The sequence below is a fragment of the Artemia sp. Qi Xiang Cuo genome, chromosome 1, assembly GCF_049724085.1.
Source record: "Artemia sp. Qi Xiang Cuo chromosome 1, ASM4972408v1, whole genome shotgun sequence".
Classification (NCBI taxonomy): Eukaryota; Metazoa; Arthropoda; class Branchiopoda; order Anostraca; family Artemiidae; genus Artemia; species Artemia sp. Qi Xiang Cuo.
In genome coordinates, this window is record NC_142794.1 from 86505901 (window position 1) to 86523107 (window position 17207).

At 35.5% G+C, this 17207-nt stretch overlaps 1 protein-coding gene across 1 annotated transcript in view; it reads left to right on the top strand.

Annotated features, from left to right (window-relative positions):
* LOC148956863 (inositol 1,4,5-trisphosphate receptor-like) overlaps positions 1-17207 on the top strand; it is a 166979-nt gene that overhangs the window by 15556 nt on the left and 134216 nt on the right. The window contains 3 exon segments of the mRNA XM_089092350.1: positions 3252-3458; positions 8850-9067; positions 12629-12786. Coding sequence (XP_088948476.1) covers positions 3252-3458; positions 8850-9067; positions 12629-12786 — 583 coding nt within the window.

Consider the following 17207-nt stretch of genomic DNA (forward strand, 5'->3'; position numbering starts at 1 on the left):
ATAGTTGTATTACTAACGTAAAGACTACAGAAAAGTTTCATTTTCAAATCCCATTATGGAGGAATTATTCTCTCAACTTGACTGCCCTATATCGTTTTATTATCTAAAATTATTTTGAGTTAATTGTTAAATAATTGTACCTAGACGATTTATTTATTAGTAAAAAAAAGAAACATCTACCAGTTTTACCTAAAACAAAAAATGTTATGTAAAAGTCAAGAGCAAACATTCTCAGCCTATGAATATTTTGAATGTTTTGCCTGAATATTTGCAAATATTTTGCCTGAAAACTGTGCTCAGGTGTCTGAAGTGCAAAAAGAAGGAAATATGAAGTAGAATAAAACATGGATTACGAAATGAAAAGACAGTTCGAATAAAAAATTGAAGAACTTTCTAATCTGGGGATTGAAATCCAAGTCTGGGTATTAGATCTGGATATTGAATGAATGGTGAAACCTTAATTTTTTACTTAATTTAGATTAGAAATCTTAAATGATAATTTAGCTAAAAGTTAATTTAATAATTAAAAAATTGACGCAATCTGTAGCCTCTTGCGAGTTTTAAAATCTTCGAATTTTTTTTTAGACTGCAAAATAATTAGCATTTACAGGTTTTAACTTAGAATTAATTAGTATGAACAGGTTTAAACTTCGAATGAATTAGCATGTGCAGGTTTTATTTAAAGTTAAATAGGAAGAATCAATGTCAGAGATATAAATGGGGCCCTGGAAGATTTCCCTGGCATCTCTTTCTGAACCATTTTCTTGTGAATATGTTTCTTAGTTTCAACTAACTCCATTAATATTTGGTTACCTCTGACAGGAGGAATTATTATTAATTGATTATTGTAAGTGTTCTAATTATTCCCTGCTAATTTATATTATTATTATATTCTCTGGAATATTTATATTATTATTATTTCTCTGGAAGATCATTCCAGATCAAAGTGCAACGTTTGATGATGCCATTCCGCAAGTACTCTGTTCTCGGCTTATCAAGATAATTGGACTGAGCTGTTTGCCTTCGCATCTGTCTTGTTGGTTGGTCAATTGTGGCCACAATACGAGAAAGCTCTAGAGAAGGGGGTGAATTTAAGCACTTGTAGAAAACAGCCATAATCACAAATATTCCAAGTCCATTGCGCCGCTTTCGAAATTACTTCGAAAAGGGTAAAATTGCCTTGGGAAGACCTTTAAGAACCAAGCTTTCAAAAATGAGGGAATGAACTGTTCAAACAGAAAATTCATTTTCCTTGGTTTCTCAGTTATAAGAGGTGAAGATCCCTGCTATGTAGCAATTAACACAAGCTTCCTAAAGTGCATTTTAGAAATACTGTATTTACAGAAAAATTATATTTTCTCGAGAATCTGGTCGACCTATTGCAAAACAAATAGCTAAGCGAGTAGCATGTAAAACCGATTGGAAAGTACTATTCATTTACACTTTTTCCCAAGCACGGTAAATTCGTCCTTGTCGCATAATTATCAAGGCACTCCTGTAAAATTTCGAAAAATGTATATATACTGTTTTGGGATTTGACAGACGACCTGCCAAGGTTGTACAAAATACAGTGAGCACCAGAGTATAAGAAAATGAAAATTGACAAGTTACAGACTAGAGTTTCACACGGGTATATACAACGAATCGATTAATGTTAAGAAGACTAAGTCGCTCAGGCTAGGAATAAGTGTAGATGAAAATGTGACGTTGGGTAACGAAAAGATTTATCAGATGGACAGCTTCACTTACCTTGTTAGCATTATTAGTAAAGGCGGTGGGAGCAGTAAAGATGTTAAAAATAGAATAGCCTAGGCTCAGGGTGCTCAGTGGGGATGAGCCTGTGTAGCTGTGTTGGCCTGAGGCGGTTTCGTGCTGCGACGAGTTGTTAGTAGTAGTAGTAGTAGTAGTATTGAACATTATAAATATTTTAAATAAATATCAAATTATTGAAAACATCAGTGCCGGCCCGGAAGTATTACGGTTTCTGCCAATTTTTCATTTTGTGATGTTCCAGCGGAATTATCTGGGGTCTATTTGCCGCGTGTTTTGATTTCTGGGAAATAATTTCCTCGGAAGACGGTATTTGTGGAGTGATGGAGAAACTGATTAGAGATTAAAGTCTTATTCAAATGAAAGAATGCTAATGAGAATTTTTCAGGCTGAATAGTCCACAAGGAAGTTTATAGGGAGGGGGGGGGTTTCAGCGAGGATGGAACTGTATGGAAGGAATTTGACGGAGGGAAGGTATACTTTACGTCGGATGAAACTTCACCGAAGGAGTTGTCTGTTCAGGGGAGGGTTAACCCCTCCTTATATGAAAGGAGCGCCCCTCCTTAATACTTTGTTCTTTACGCTAAAGTTTTACTGTCTGTCCCAATTTTTTGGGAGAAACAGTCGATTTTTTGGGCCTTGAGAAGAGATCAGCACCGCTGGTTCGGACCTTAAGGGTCTAGCACCGCATCCTTTACCTTTCTTTTTAATTTATTTAGTCTGTAAAATGACCAAGGGTATCTAAGATAAGCTTTTAGGGAGTTTGATGGGGGTGTTGATATAAATTAAGAGACCGAAAATTTTATATCCGAAAAAGAAAACATTGGCAAAAACATGGCAAATGTTATGATTCAATATTATGGGCTTCAATATTACTCAAATCTTTGATTTTTCTCAAATGCGCTGTTGTGAAATTGCGGGCATTTTACTGGTGTTTAACTAGAATTTTTCAGGAAATTAAAATCTTTGTAATAGCACGGACAATCTGGGTTTATCCCCACCCGTCCCTTGACAAATTTATGCAGACATCCCTCCATGAAATTCATAGCTTGTTACTTTATTTCAGCCGGTTTTTATTGTTTTTCGTTTCCCAAGGGTGCGGAAATACGGATTCGAGCGTAGGTAATTATTTCTTTGATTCGGCCAAAATTTCATCCGTAACAATTTTGTCAACTGTATGAGCTTGTTTTTGTTTTGATGGTTATTTTATAGCTATTTTGATAGCAAAATTGCATCGATTGCTTATATGGCCTAGTTGGACGTCCAAAATCAAAACACTGCATAATTAGGTTAAAAAACTTTTTTATTTTTATTTTAAACTGAAGCTGGATATCTTGTTTTTTGCAAGTGATAATTATTTTGGTCAAGATTTTTATCCACAATCTTAATTGTTGAGTGACATTGAAACTTTTTGCCACCTATTTAGAAATTAGAATAAGATGTATTTCATGTTGTAGATATAGTTTCAGATTTTGTTTCAGATTTAGTCACACCGGCTAAAGCAAAGGATACATCTTTCGAACAAATCCCCTTGCCCACAGAAGAATCTACAGCTGAACAGAATGTAGAGGCCAGTGTGGTTGAAGATGTGAAGGAAGATGAAGATGTGTTGTTGAAGTTGCCAGTGTGGTTGAATTCAGTATATAATGTGACAGATCCTGTGGCACCATCTGCACCTGAGTTTCAATGTAAGTATTTTTCTTATTTTTCCATACAAAGAGGCATTTATATCCCGTACACAGAAAGGGAGATGGGTGAATCCCCCAACTAAGGTGGGGGGATGCACTATCCAGCGCATAAGCGAGATTTCCGCAACGCTACAATCTGAGTATGCAAAACTAGGTCAGTTCAATGCTGACAAGTCCGAAGTTGTAATCTTCAACTGGAAGAAAGCGTCGCCTAGGGATATTCCACTCGGAAATAGTAGGATTAAGCCAGTAGATCATATCACCTACGTCGGTCGTCCCATTGGTTCGTCAATAATGCGCACGCGACAACTATTAATTGCTCACATTGAACATAGAGTTGGGTATATATGCTTCTTTTGTAACTAAGAAGTTACGCTTCAACCGCCGTCTTCTTTCGAAACTTTTTAACTCTGTCGCTCTACCACATAATCAATACATATCGCCGTTTTGAAAAATGCTCACAAATTCTGACAAGTCAAATATTCATTCAGTTTTCTTCCGGTTCTCAAAATATCTTTTACATTTTCCCTCTTGGACGCGCAATTCTTATCTAGTTAGGAAATTCAGCATTGCTGATCCCATTATAGCTGTGGAAAAGCAAATTCGTGCTTATAAATCCCTTTTAATGAAGTTGAATCATCCTTGGTCGTCAGTACGGGCCCAGTAGTTAAGATGTATTTGTTGTGTGTGTGTTTTTTTTTAAGTGGTTGTTTTCACGTTTTAGTGTAATTGTTGCAGTTTTTTAAACTGATTGATGATTGATCTTTTCGTATGAGTCCAATTTAAGTCACGCTGCTTATTCTCAATTTTGGTGTCAATTTTCTTTGATAGTATATTGCGTATATTACTAATAATTTAATTCTTTCTTGATTATCGGTTCTTTTGAGCATATTCTTTTAAGTAAAGATGTAAAAGGATCCGTGATTGAATAATTTCCTTAGTTCTGATATCTATGTATATCGGAGTAAATGAATCATTTTGTTGAGAGTGATCTCAGTTCAAGACCAGCGGACGAGAGTGTCGTGTTATTGTTTTTAACGGTTGTTGTAAAAATTAAAAAATTTTATATTATTATATAATGTATATTTTTAATTAACTGATGATTATTTGGGTTATCTTTTTTAAAAATTGCGGCTTAATGCAATGATGTTCATATTGCTTATGTTTGTTCAGTATTTAGGAGCATAAAAAAACATGTCGCTTACCTGCAGAACAGTGTATAATTGAGTTTTTCTTTCTCGTTTTGTAATTTGTTCTAAGAGCTGATTTAGGCTAGATCATAGCTCCAGCGTTCGTCACTAAAAACCCCATGTAGATCTCCTGAGTTTATGTGTATTTCTTTTTTTTTCGCTTATTGCTCCGTCTTTTCCTTTTTTGTATGACGGATTTTCCCATAAATAATAATAATATATATATATATATACATATATATACATATATATATATATATATATATATATATATATATATATATATATATATATATATATATATATATATATATATATATATATATATATATATATATATATATATATATATATATATATATATATATATATATATATATATATATAATTTTTTTTTACTCTTTTTTTTATGGGTCACGGTCTGAATTGAGTCTATTCTGATTATAATTGAATAATAAACAAATATTTTAGCATTATTTTTAATTTTAGAGGTCCCTACCATAACTATTAGAAATGTGTAAGCGATCAAAAAATGAATTTTTTTTTTTACTCTTTTTTTATGGGGCACGGTCTGAATTGATTCCATTCTAATTATAATTGAATAATAAACAAACATTTTAGCATTATTTTCAATTTAAGAGGTCCCTACCATAACTATTAGAAATGTGTAAGCGAGCTTTGATTAAAAAAAACCGCACAATAATGCCGTTTAATTAAATAATATCAAACATGACTGTTGAGTTGCTGTGCACTAAACAGAAAATAAGTGATTTGCAATAGTGTCCAGTTACTTCAATTGTCAAACTACACAGTTCACATATGGGCTTCAGACTGGTTCATCAGTGTCTTTTTGGTTCGATCACTGTAACGCTGTCGGTACTCCTTGACAACTAGCAACAGGAACTGCTTCTGTTTTTCAGACGTTGTGTGCAGTTTGTTATAGTCATCCATCAGTGCAACACCACGTTCAGCAATGTCATTAACTCCCCTCATGCTGTGTACTATATTTTTAACTGTCTGGTAGTCTTTGTCAACTGACCACAAATCAATGTTCTTAGTTAGGAATGATGAAGGTAGTCTGGTAATGCTGAAGAATCTGTTGGTATTCTGCGTGACAAAGTTTTCTAACTTCTTCTCCCTGAGTGTCAACGGGTCCACTGTTATCCTCTTCAAAGGGTACTCCTCTCCTGATTTCTGCAGAGGTGTAACCATATGATGTTTGGTGTCCTTTGATACGTCGTTGTCAAAGAAGGCGAGTGCCACCAAATTCTCTGATAAGTACCAAAGGTGTCTTATTATTTTTTTCAATGCAGTGTTTGATATCAATTCTGATATTTTTCTGGAGCTGTAGATGTCCTTTAGAAGTTGGAGGTCAATGCGAGGGGCTGATGGTGCTGACGATGCCTGAAACCATGCTTTCACGTAGATGATCACAGTGAATTGATAAATATCAGCAAGAGCCTTTTCTTGCCTTTTCGTGAGTTTGAACTGACTTCTGAACATCCAGATCTTTAGTGCATAGATGGCCTTTGCCATCCACCTTGCTTGATGCAGCCCAGCTGGAGTTTTGAGCGAGATTCCCTTAGATGGCGTGCCACCAATGACTATCATTGTCAAGTCCAAAAGCTCACGGTAATCATCACGGGGTTGATACAGTAGTGTCTGCATCTCAGCAAATGCTATGATATCTGTGATTACATTTGAAACAGTTGTAAACACACACTCATCTGATGAAGCTGTCTGAAAGTCTGCTCTGTTAATAAACTGCCAGGTGTTCTTAAACCGGTTGAAAATTGTTATCTCTGGGCCTTTGCTAGGACCAAGACAATCAAGAACCACTGCTTGTAAGACTATTTCTAAGATATGATGTCGACAAGCAAACCAAAGTATGTCCTTGTCAAGTTCTTGTTCCAAAAGGATACAATCACCATTTCTTGCACCAAAATTGACAGATGTGGTGTCAAAACACATGTACTTTACATCATCTGTAATGTTCCTAATCCACAGATGCTTCAAACACTGCTGCTGCAGAAGCTTGGCCAGTTCCTAAGGCTAGGTTTGGAACACCAAGAAGCTGATCTACACCTGCTCCGGAGACCAAAATTGGAAGGCGATCGACAATCTGTCTGCTGCAGATATCGTCTAGGAGTTTTCCATCCTAGTGAATAGTTAGAGGAACTGTTGGTTTAAACTCCTGTCGTAGATTTTCGGCTATTGACTGGCCCCGCTTCATTCTGTCTCTGTGAATTGAAGAGCGATTGACATTGTATTCAGCAGGATCATGACCGAGGTGTTGCAGAGTTGGAACAAGAAGTAATGCAGCCCTTCTGTCACTAACTTTAGCCACATCCAGTCAAGCTGACATTTTGTCATCCAATATGTATACTCGTCCTCTTTTTCGACGTTTTGCTGAGGTTGACGGTTTCATATCTTTTGTTTCAGGGTCTTTAATTTCTTGACCTTTTTTGCTGTCAGTGTCGCTGTCAGATGATGATTCCAGTGTCACTATCTTTTCTCTTGTTGTTTTTTCTTGCCTCTCCTTCTCAATTCTTATGTCATGGTACTCTTTCCTTTTCTGAGATGATGCTCTTTTTATTTCTAAAACCTTGTCGACACTGCCCATCTTTCCACGGCGTCCTGGTTCCTGCTGCGCTAACAGAAACTCACGGTCTTCTTGAATACATATCATCTCCATTGCGTTGGCGTGGGCAATGTCAAACAAAACGTCGAGGCCCACTTTCCACTCTTCTTCCTTCTTTTTCAGTGTTTCAGAACGCTTAGCTTTGTTTTCTTCATTACTCATCAGGTTTTCATACTCCTTAAAGAGACACTGAATTTTGTTTACCACATGTTTCTTGAGCCTCGTTGGAATGTGTGCCTTTGCCCAAACTGCAAGAACGTCATTGTCTGTGGAATGTGCCGCCTCACGGACTGTCTTGTTTGTCACTTGCTTGTAGTTATAAAATAGCGCAATGACATCCTTTTTCGTCGGTAGTTTTGTTGAAATCAGAGTGTCTGATAATTGTCCGCTGAGCCATAAGTCTGTTTTACTTCTTGTAGTTGGTTTTAATATTGCATCGGTACTGCAACTTGTACAAACCATGCAGTCCATGCTGTCACTCATTGCTGTGTCAGTGTATCTGCAGCCTAGTATCGGATTAGTAAAGTTACCTGTATCAGTTTGAAGCATAATTAATGTGTTGCAGTTCATAAAATTAAAAAAACCTGAAATTTGCATTTTCACTCATATTGCATACAACAAAAATGGCGTCCTGTGTTGAAATGCATTGTGGGAAGCCTGCAGATAAATAAGTAAATAAGTCCAGCAGTTCAGAAAGCTACCATGCTGTACTATAGTGTTGTGTTGACTGTTGAAAACTGTGCAAGACATGCAACATTGAACAATGAGCAATGAGCATGCAGTAACCAAAAACTTTAACCTCTGGTAGGGACCTCTTAATGTCAATATATTTGGCTCTTTTTTGGGATTTCGTGGTATTTTAACAATTGAAACAAGATTAGGGGGTGCCTACTGAAGAAATCCTACTTTGAAAAATAAGGACCAGATATATATATATATATATATATATATATATATATATATATATATATATATATATATATATATATATATATATATATATATATATATATATATATATATATATATATATATATATATATATATATATAAAATTTTGGAATAGCGGCTCTCCAGAAAGAGATATGCTAGAGCAAAAAGAGAGGTATTTTATGTTGCTATTTTTATGGTTTTTGCCGCGTTTGTGACAATTCATCCCCAGACACCCTGATGGCCCCATACGATATATAGGCATAAGATATATAGGCAATCAAACTAAAAAAACTGAAGCAATGAAATTTTACTTTATAATATGCAATACATCTATATTAATCAGGTTATTGTGTTTCCTTCTATTACTATTCGCATTTTAACTTTTAACTCTCCCTTTTTTAGCTTTGAAATATATAATTAGGGCTAAATATGTGTCACTTGTTTTTAAAATATTAGTTTCTCTTCTTTTCATCTACAATCTTAGCATGAAATTTCACGGTAATTTAGACCTTCGATAAACTGATTTATAATTTTAGCTTCTATCCTTTCCCTTTTACACCATACCTTTAAAATTACTTTAATGTGTTACAGTAATTGCTTGTTTTATCTCACCTTCTTTTTATCTAGATATACCTGGCGATATAGTTTTACAATTAGTGCCGTCTGACTGTTTAAACGACATTGGAACAGTTTTTGAATTGGGCCAAACTTCAGTCGCACGTCGTGCTGATTCTCTTGTTCCTCAGTCTTCTTTCGTTAAACTTCGCCTTGTGGCTAGCGATAAGTGGGTGACTAGCACATCTATACCTATTGATGGGGATGAAGAGAAGCCTGTTATGTCAATGGTAATTTTTGTTTTAACTCCTGCTGTTTTTCAGTAATAATGTTATACTTTAACCCTAGAATGATGTTATTAGTCATTTCAGGACTCGGGGGGGGGGGGAGGGGTCATCATAATACTCGTACCAACCCCCTCCTTCCGCTTTCAAGGGTTGAATCTATTTACTCGTATGTTAGTGAGCATGAATTAAATTCTAAAATGGATTATTTCTATTAACATTAATATGAACTCTTAGAAATATTTGATAGACTATTAGGTTGTTCTTTATGGAGGGGGCACCGTTGCAAGGAACGTGGAAAGACGTACTTCTTCATTATCATGGCGTAGATTGTTTTAATAACGCTTTATTTACCTTCTATGAAAATTTGTAAATATTATTATTCTTGTGTAAAGTTACCGGCCCCGCTCAAATGCTCCGAGGGCCCCTTATGGTTGTAGGCCGAATCAATTACAACATCCCTAAATTACAAGATAAGTCACGTTTTCCCTCAAGTACAATTGTGAGAAATTCTTAAAAGTGAATTTATGCAAAACACTCAAATTGCTGAGCGCTTAGAATGAGGGATTGAGGGCGAAGGTGAGCTATAAAAATTTGTTAATTAAAATGTATGAAAGTACAAACGGCTTTCATCCCACAAATTTTCGTTCTTGCTCGGTTTTCCCCGTCCTTTTATTGTGTGTGATATTTTCGAGAGGAAGATGAAAGGCGCGTCACCGTTACAAGAAAAGAAGTTTTATCGCATAAAAACCCCTTTCTTCTAATTTCTTTGTAAATATTATCTTCAATTTTTCTATTTTTGCTTTCTCAATTTCATTAATTTCATCAATTCCTTTTGCAATTTCTCGGGTTTTTATCCATTTTCCCGTGGCATAAGTAAGAGGTACGGATTGACATACGAGTATCATACGTTTTATTTTTCATATTTCTTATGTTTTCCGAATAATTCATGTATCTACCATGTGTATGGATAAGTTTTTTTCCACTTCCTCCTGTCTATTAGTACGTACGTGCTAATAAGCAAAAGAATAACCGAAATCCGACTTAGCCATTCAGTTTTAACCATTTAAGACTAGGAGCCTATATTTTGAAACTTACTTTTTACTTGATTAAGCAGTTCATAGCAGCGAGTAGTTAGCAAAGTAGTTAGGGGAGGTAATTTCCACAAATAATATTTGTTGGAAAAAATGTCCTTTGAAGATCTGTAAAATGATGGCCCTAGTTTTTTTTTTCATTTTCTTTATTTTAGATCCTTTCCTCCTTGAAAGTTTTTGAGGGGTTTGTTTTCTCAGGGATAATTAACGCATTGTTTTACTAACATTGAAAAAAACAGGGTTTAGGGAGAGGGTGTTTGGGGGTTGCAGCCTCCCCTAAATTTAAGTGAACCCTTGATAAAACAGCTACGTAGTTAAAAATTTTGGTCAAAGAGAGACTTATGTCAATAAAAATCAAAACTCTAAAACGCAACATTTGGAATGTAATATAAGCATCAATTTATATTTAGGATTATTCTAAATATACCAAGATTATTAGTTCTAAGTTCCTGCATCATAGGCTATTGACATGTGACATTGTGCTTGATTTTAGAAAAAAAGGGGTTAAAGACCCCTGAAGAAGGGGCGTGATAGTGATGAAATTCGTTCAAAGAAATTCAAAATTTACCAGAACTCTGAACCTACTATCTACAAGAAGTACGACAAATAGAAATTTGGCCCGCAAAGGGCCAAAATTTCATCAATCGAAAGTTCCGAGAACTATTAAAAGGATATGTATAAAGCCTCTCAGTGTGCGGTATGAAGCTCACCAATAAATCTATTTTTAGTCCATAAAAAATATACAGTAACAGTAACAATGGGTTTATTTTAAAAAAAATATATACATCATCTATTCCCTGAAGCAATGCTGGCGGGAGAAAACCCTCATAATAAATAAAAAAAAACCCAAGAAACCAAAAAAAAAGAGATAGAAAAAAAAAGAAAAAAAAGAAATAGAAAAAAAAAATAGAAAAAAAACAACAAAAAACAACATAATTAGAGCTCAACTTACCGGACCCGAAAACCAACGAACCTCCAAACAACACCCAACAAAAATATAATAATTATAATCATATTCAGCTGCAACTAAACCCTCCTCAAAGACAAAACCTAAGTGGCGTGGAAGAATCCATTCAAAATATACACATCAAAACAATGGTTCTTTAGCGACTTACGAAAATCCTGCAAAGCCCCAACAGTCCTCAAATCCTCTGGCAAACTCTCCCAAACTAACGGAACAACATGGCGAATTGAAAACCTAGACCTAGACGTGACCATAGCTGGTCTTCGCACCAACTGAGAAGATCGTGTCAAATGATCGTTTATAGTAGACGCAAGACTAAACATTCCTGAAAAACATGATGGTAACTCCGAAGCTAAATATTTAAACATAAACAGAGCATTATAGAATACACATATTCCTGCTAACGGTAGTATTTTATACTCACGGTAAAGATGCCTCACCCATACCCTTATTATGTACCATTTATACAATAATTGGTCACTAAACTGGGTATAAAACCAAACTGGAATAACCCGTAAATAAATAACAACACATTTGTACACGTAAAATAAGTTTTTTCTAAGCTGCCGAAGCGTCCGCAACAGACTGACTGTCATTAGAGCTAAGTGTTAGGGACACGACTCAAGAGTTGTCCCGTTATTCGTCACCTTTTCCCTTCGCAAACTACCATAACGCTGCTGTGAGTAGTCAGTAAGGGGTAAAATGGAAAATGTAGTTAATACTTGTTTGTCGGTCGGGCATTTCATGTATTACAATGAATGAATTCGTCTGATTTGTTCATGCGATGATTAAACGAATGTATTTTTATCATGTATTGATTTTTATTATTTTATTTTTATTATTATATATTATTATTTTATATTTTTACTATTATTTATTATTCATTTATTTAAGTATTTATTTATTATTATTCTTAACGCAACGCAGAAAGCCTCTGCTTATCAGGCATAAATAAAAATATGTTCTGAAAGCACTTTCAGAACATACAACATCCTTGTAAATTGTAATGCAAAAATCTGGAGAGTGTACTCGATTCCACATTATCAGTTTGATGGGTCCACATTATCAGTTTGGTCCACATTATCAGTTTCAATTCCTCGTGTCCTTTTTAGTAGCTTCAAGCTGCTTTAGGTCAATATGACGGCATCACTATAATGTCTTACCGCTTCTAAAGGAAACTTGTCAAACAAATAAAAGTAGTACCAAAAATGCCACAAGTAATCCCTAAAATATTTTTTTCTTTTTATACTACAAGATAGGGATTTTTCTTCAATTCAGTGTCTTTTTTGTTTACCTTTTAGCTGCCTTGAGTCAATATGACTAAAAAAGAGAATTTTTTTTCTGGTATTTGATTAAAAAAAATTGAAACATTAGTATTTGGAATTTTGACATTCCAAATACGTGCCTGGGTAGATTTTAAGAGTGTAGATGTTGTGATCTAAGTAACCCGTTTCATTGTCGGTATTGTTTTTTGTTTTTTTTTTTTTTTTTTTTTTTTTTTTTTTTTAGGTTGGTTTATCTGGGGAGAACGATAGAGAATTATTTGCTTTTGTGCATTTATCCCGAACTGAAGTTAGAGATCTGGATTTTGCCATTGAGACGTCTAATGTGCTAGCAAAATTCGTTTCCAGTGTGAATGATGGAACAGTCTCCATAAACGATCCAGAGTAAGAACCTTGAATATTTGAAAATAAGAAGACTTTTTTTTTTACTGTATTTTAGTTTATTCCGTCCTCTTTGCACGTTTATATTTTTTTCATGTCCCTATTGTTTTTACCTTTCCTCTCTCTCCTCCCCCCCCCCCCCATTCTTTATCTTTTGCTTTTGCATTGGACAATTCGATTGCGGTGCGACAGAGGGGAGGTCAAGGGTATGAATAACGCCTAGTTTGGGATTTCTTTTATATTGGAGAACCTTTTTTTTTGTGTATGAGAAAGAATAGATTTTTGGGAGTTAGAAGATTTGAGAATTTATTAAACTCGTTCCCTGTGGTCAATCTGGATATAAGAAATACTATATATTTATAGAGAATATGTATTTCTGGACTTTTTGGGTATCTCATCTGTTTTGAAAGTTTTAAAAGTTAGCTCTGTGGTTTGCTCCTGCCGCATCTCCAAAAATTATTAAAATCTAGAAAATTAGTTTGAAAACTTTATATTGATTGTGCTTAGTTTTGATTGTATTTTTAAGTTATGTTTAGTTTCGATTATATTTAGCTTGTATTAGCGTATATTTACATTGTTTGTTTTGAAAATTTGAAAGTTTATATTATATTTACATTAAGTATGTTTTGAAAAATTTTAAATTTGTTTTGTAAATTTTAAGTTTGTTTTGAAAACAGAAAATTTTCTGAGTCAGATTTTTTTGGCCAGGTCATCTCGAGGCCTTGGCCAGCTTGCAAAGAAAATAAAAATTGACGTAGATTACCTGACAGCAATCTGGAAATGTGGCCCGACAGCATGAATTGTCACTAGCAAAAACATAAAATAACTATGCTCAAAACCATGCAGGATAATCAATACATTTATTAAACGCATCGGAACTTTAGGAAGGTGAAAAATTTGAAGTATAATTTTGAGTTTCAATTGTGTAATAGTTGTTGTTGAATTGAAAACAATTACCGTGGAATGGGGTAACTTTGAACTAAAAATCGTGAAAATGGAGGTTATTTTGTGACATCTTTCTTTAAACTAGTATTTACTCGGAACTATTTTTGTTTTGAAAGTTTGTTTTGAAAACAGAAAATTTTCTGAGTCAGATTTTTTTGGCCAGGTCATCTCGAGGCCTTGGCCAGCTTGCAAAGAAAATAAAAATTGACGTAGATTACCTGACAGCTATCTGGAAATGTGGCCCGACAGCATGAATTGTCACTAGCAAAAACATAAAATAACTGCTCAAAACCATGCAGTACATTTATTAAACGCATCGGAACTTTAGGAAGGTGAAAAATTTGAAGTATAAGGTTGAGTTTCAATTGTGTAATAGTTGTTGTTGAATTGAAAACAATTACCGTGGAATGGGGTAACTTTGAACTAAAAATCGTGAAAATGGAGGTTATTTTGTGACATCTTTCTTTAAACTAGTATTTACTCGGAACTATTTTTGTCGTTTGGGGAATACATCATTCTGCGCCGACTGGAAACTGTCCCAAACTGCTAGTCTTCATGTTGTTAGGGCTAGACCTATCAAAAAATGGTGTTCAAAGTTGCCTCTAGGGTTGTTTAACTTTGAACCCTCAAAAACTTCAACTGGTAACTTTGAACAGTCGATGAGTTCTTCTGGCATAAGACTTCCAGTAAAAAAAAAAACTCGTTTATTGGGAGAAAAGCATTACTTCTAAAATAAAAAGGCAAAAGAGAGTCAAATTAGTGCAGTATCAGCTGACCAAAGTCATGATCAAATACAAATTTTGCGCCGTGAGCGAGTCGAGGGGCTGGAAGATGCCCCTGTATTTGGTCAGGATGGATTGATGCTGAGTCTTTCAACCTGGGAAAATAGAAGGATCCATCCTTGTTTTTTCGCAGGCAAATCACGTTTAGCGAGCCGTCAGAGGAAGGAGCATCTACCTTCAAAACTACAAAATACTTGTAAATACGGCCCATGAAGAACTTTGCGATGAATCAACGTCAATCCACGCAGGTTGGTGGGTAGTATGAATCCGTTGTGGCTACTGCCCCGCTCTACAGCATAGAGAGCCAAGCGCTCGCCAACTGATCAACTTCATTTTCAGACTCGCTCTCGCATCCTGTTGTGACGTCAGTCGTCTCGGACTCGCCACTTGAATGACTTGAATCCTCTGCATCTCCCATACTTTTCCCTGGTGCGACGCTAAGACGTTTGCGCGTGATGTTCCTCACAGATTTTCTAAATCTGCGGGTATCAGGACATCCAATAAAACATTGCTGATGCTGTCCGCAACCTCGTGTGGAGTTTGCTGGGCCGAAAGTGGTTGGTCCTGGAGAATTCTGGAGCGTGACAAGTACTTGGCAAAGCTATTTTTAAGATTTGTTTTTCCATTTGGGGCTAGGCTTTCCAGGAGTAGCTTTAAAAGCTGGGGAAATTTGTCTTTTCTTACCGCGGTTTCGTTTGGGTTGTCTATTTTGTAATCATCAAGCATCTTCCTCCATGCTCTTTTCATTAGAGCTAAAAAAACAACGTCCATTGGTTGCAGTATATCTGTAGCGTTTGAGGGGAGGTATACAAAGCGAATGTTGTTTTTTTGCAGACTTTCAACACTTTGGGAGAAAAGTGGGAAGACATGTTTTCACCCAACAAAACTTTCATTCCTGCTCTCTTCTTCAGGTGAGGGAGTGCCAACGACATAAACCACTCTTCAAAAATTTTGCTCTCAAACCATCCGGACTTAGATACAGCTTAGGGCCTCCTGTACGTCATGAGCAAAAACATGCCCTTAGCTTTATAGCACACGAGTGGTGGAAGCAGTTTGCCTTCTGCATTTCCACATATTATTTAGGATATCACTCCCTTTGTTTCATTCATTATTCTGGAGGGGTATTTGGCACCTCTTTTCAAGATGCATTTCTTTTTTTCGGGGTTGTCGGTCTCATCATAATTGTAAATATTCGAAAAAGGCACATCCTGAATAGTCACTTCTAAATTGTCATAATATTACTCATTCAACATTTCAGACGAAACCGAAGCATGTTTGTTTGAGTAGTTGGCTACGGTTTTCAGTCGAAGCTTTGAACGATGTCGATCTAGGAAGGAATTGATAAATTCTCGTCCAGGTACATTATTCTTAAAGCAATCTACTCTTTATCCAACTGATTCAAGATAACCTTTGACTCTGAGTTTCAACCCGAAGCGATCGACGGGGAACCCCCACTCGGCACAGGTAAGCAATTGAGAGACGATGGCTTCTTCCTCGAGCTCCGACAATGCAGTCGGTCTTCCCACCTTTTTGTTGTGCTTTTTATTCATTCGGTGAGAAAGAGTACCCAAAGAAGCCTCGTATTTCTCTGAAGCCTTTCTGATTGTTAGGTCTCCTTTCTTTATGTCCCCAAGAGCTTTTTCCATCACTTCTTCATCATAACTCGCATGCTTTCTTGCACACGCTGTTTTTGTGTATGTTCTTGGCATCTGCAAAAATTGACACAGTAGAAAACAAATAAAAAATTAAATCAGCTGGGGATTTTAAAAAGGTCAATGAAGATTTTATTTTAGCGAATATTTCGGTAAAACCGATAAAATGTGAAGAATTCAAACAAAGCCAAGACTAAAATACCAACGATGAAACCAGAAGGAAATAAAACCAAAATTTTCAAAGGAAAAATATGTACAATTCTAGGTTTTTACAAAAGAGACGAGGAAAATCCCACCAATTTTTATCGACAATTGTCAGTCGTCTTTGCACAGCAAGCTGTGAAAGACTACTCTTTCAAATTGTTTATAAGCTCTATTAGAGCAAGGTAATACAGAAACTTGTCTTTCTTTAGATGAGATTTACCCCACCTCTCCCATTGATTGCTAGCAGACTTCCATCAAAGAAGAAACAAAAGTAGGCCTGAAAGAATTAGGAAGTGGTCCAAAATATAATCAGTAGTTAAAACCAAGTTTAACAGCTCAGCTTGATTCGCGTTTTCCTGGGATCAACAGATTCGCAATGGTTTCCTAAAGGTGTGAAAAGCAGAGCAAACACTTTTAGTGTAATCTTTTTAGTGTAATTTACTCCACTGGTTTTGCTTAAAATTGGGTTAAAAATAACTTATTATTATTATTATATTAATTCAACGCAAATTTTAATTATTGGCCTGCACAGAACATTGAAATCCATATTATAGAAAGACAAGACTAACTTTGAACAAATGTTCAAAGTTACCCCGAAAAAACAAAATACTTGCAGGAAACATTAAACACTGCCGCCATGTTGAACCTGTGGAATTAGGAAGAGATTTCACACGAAAACCTAACCATTCGGCTCTTCAGCTATAGAAAAATGTCAAAACGAAAATCCTACTGTAGTTTATGTAAGTAAAAAAGGATAACTTACTTTTAGCACTTTTCACAGTTTTGAACGGCTCAAATTCTCTTGCAATTAACAAGATAAAATTTTGTCCAATGCTGATTT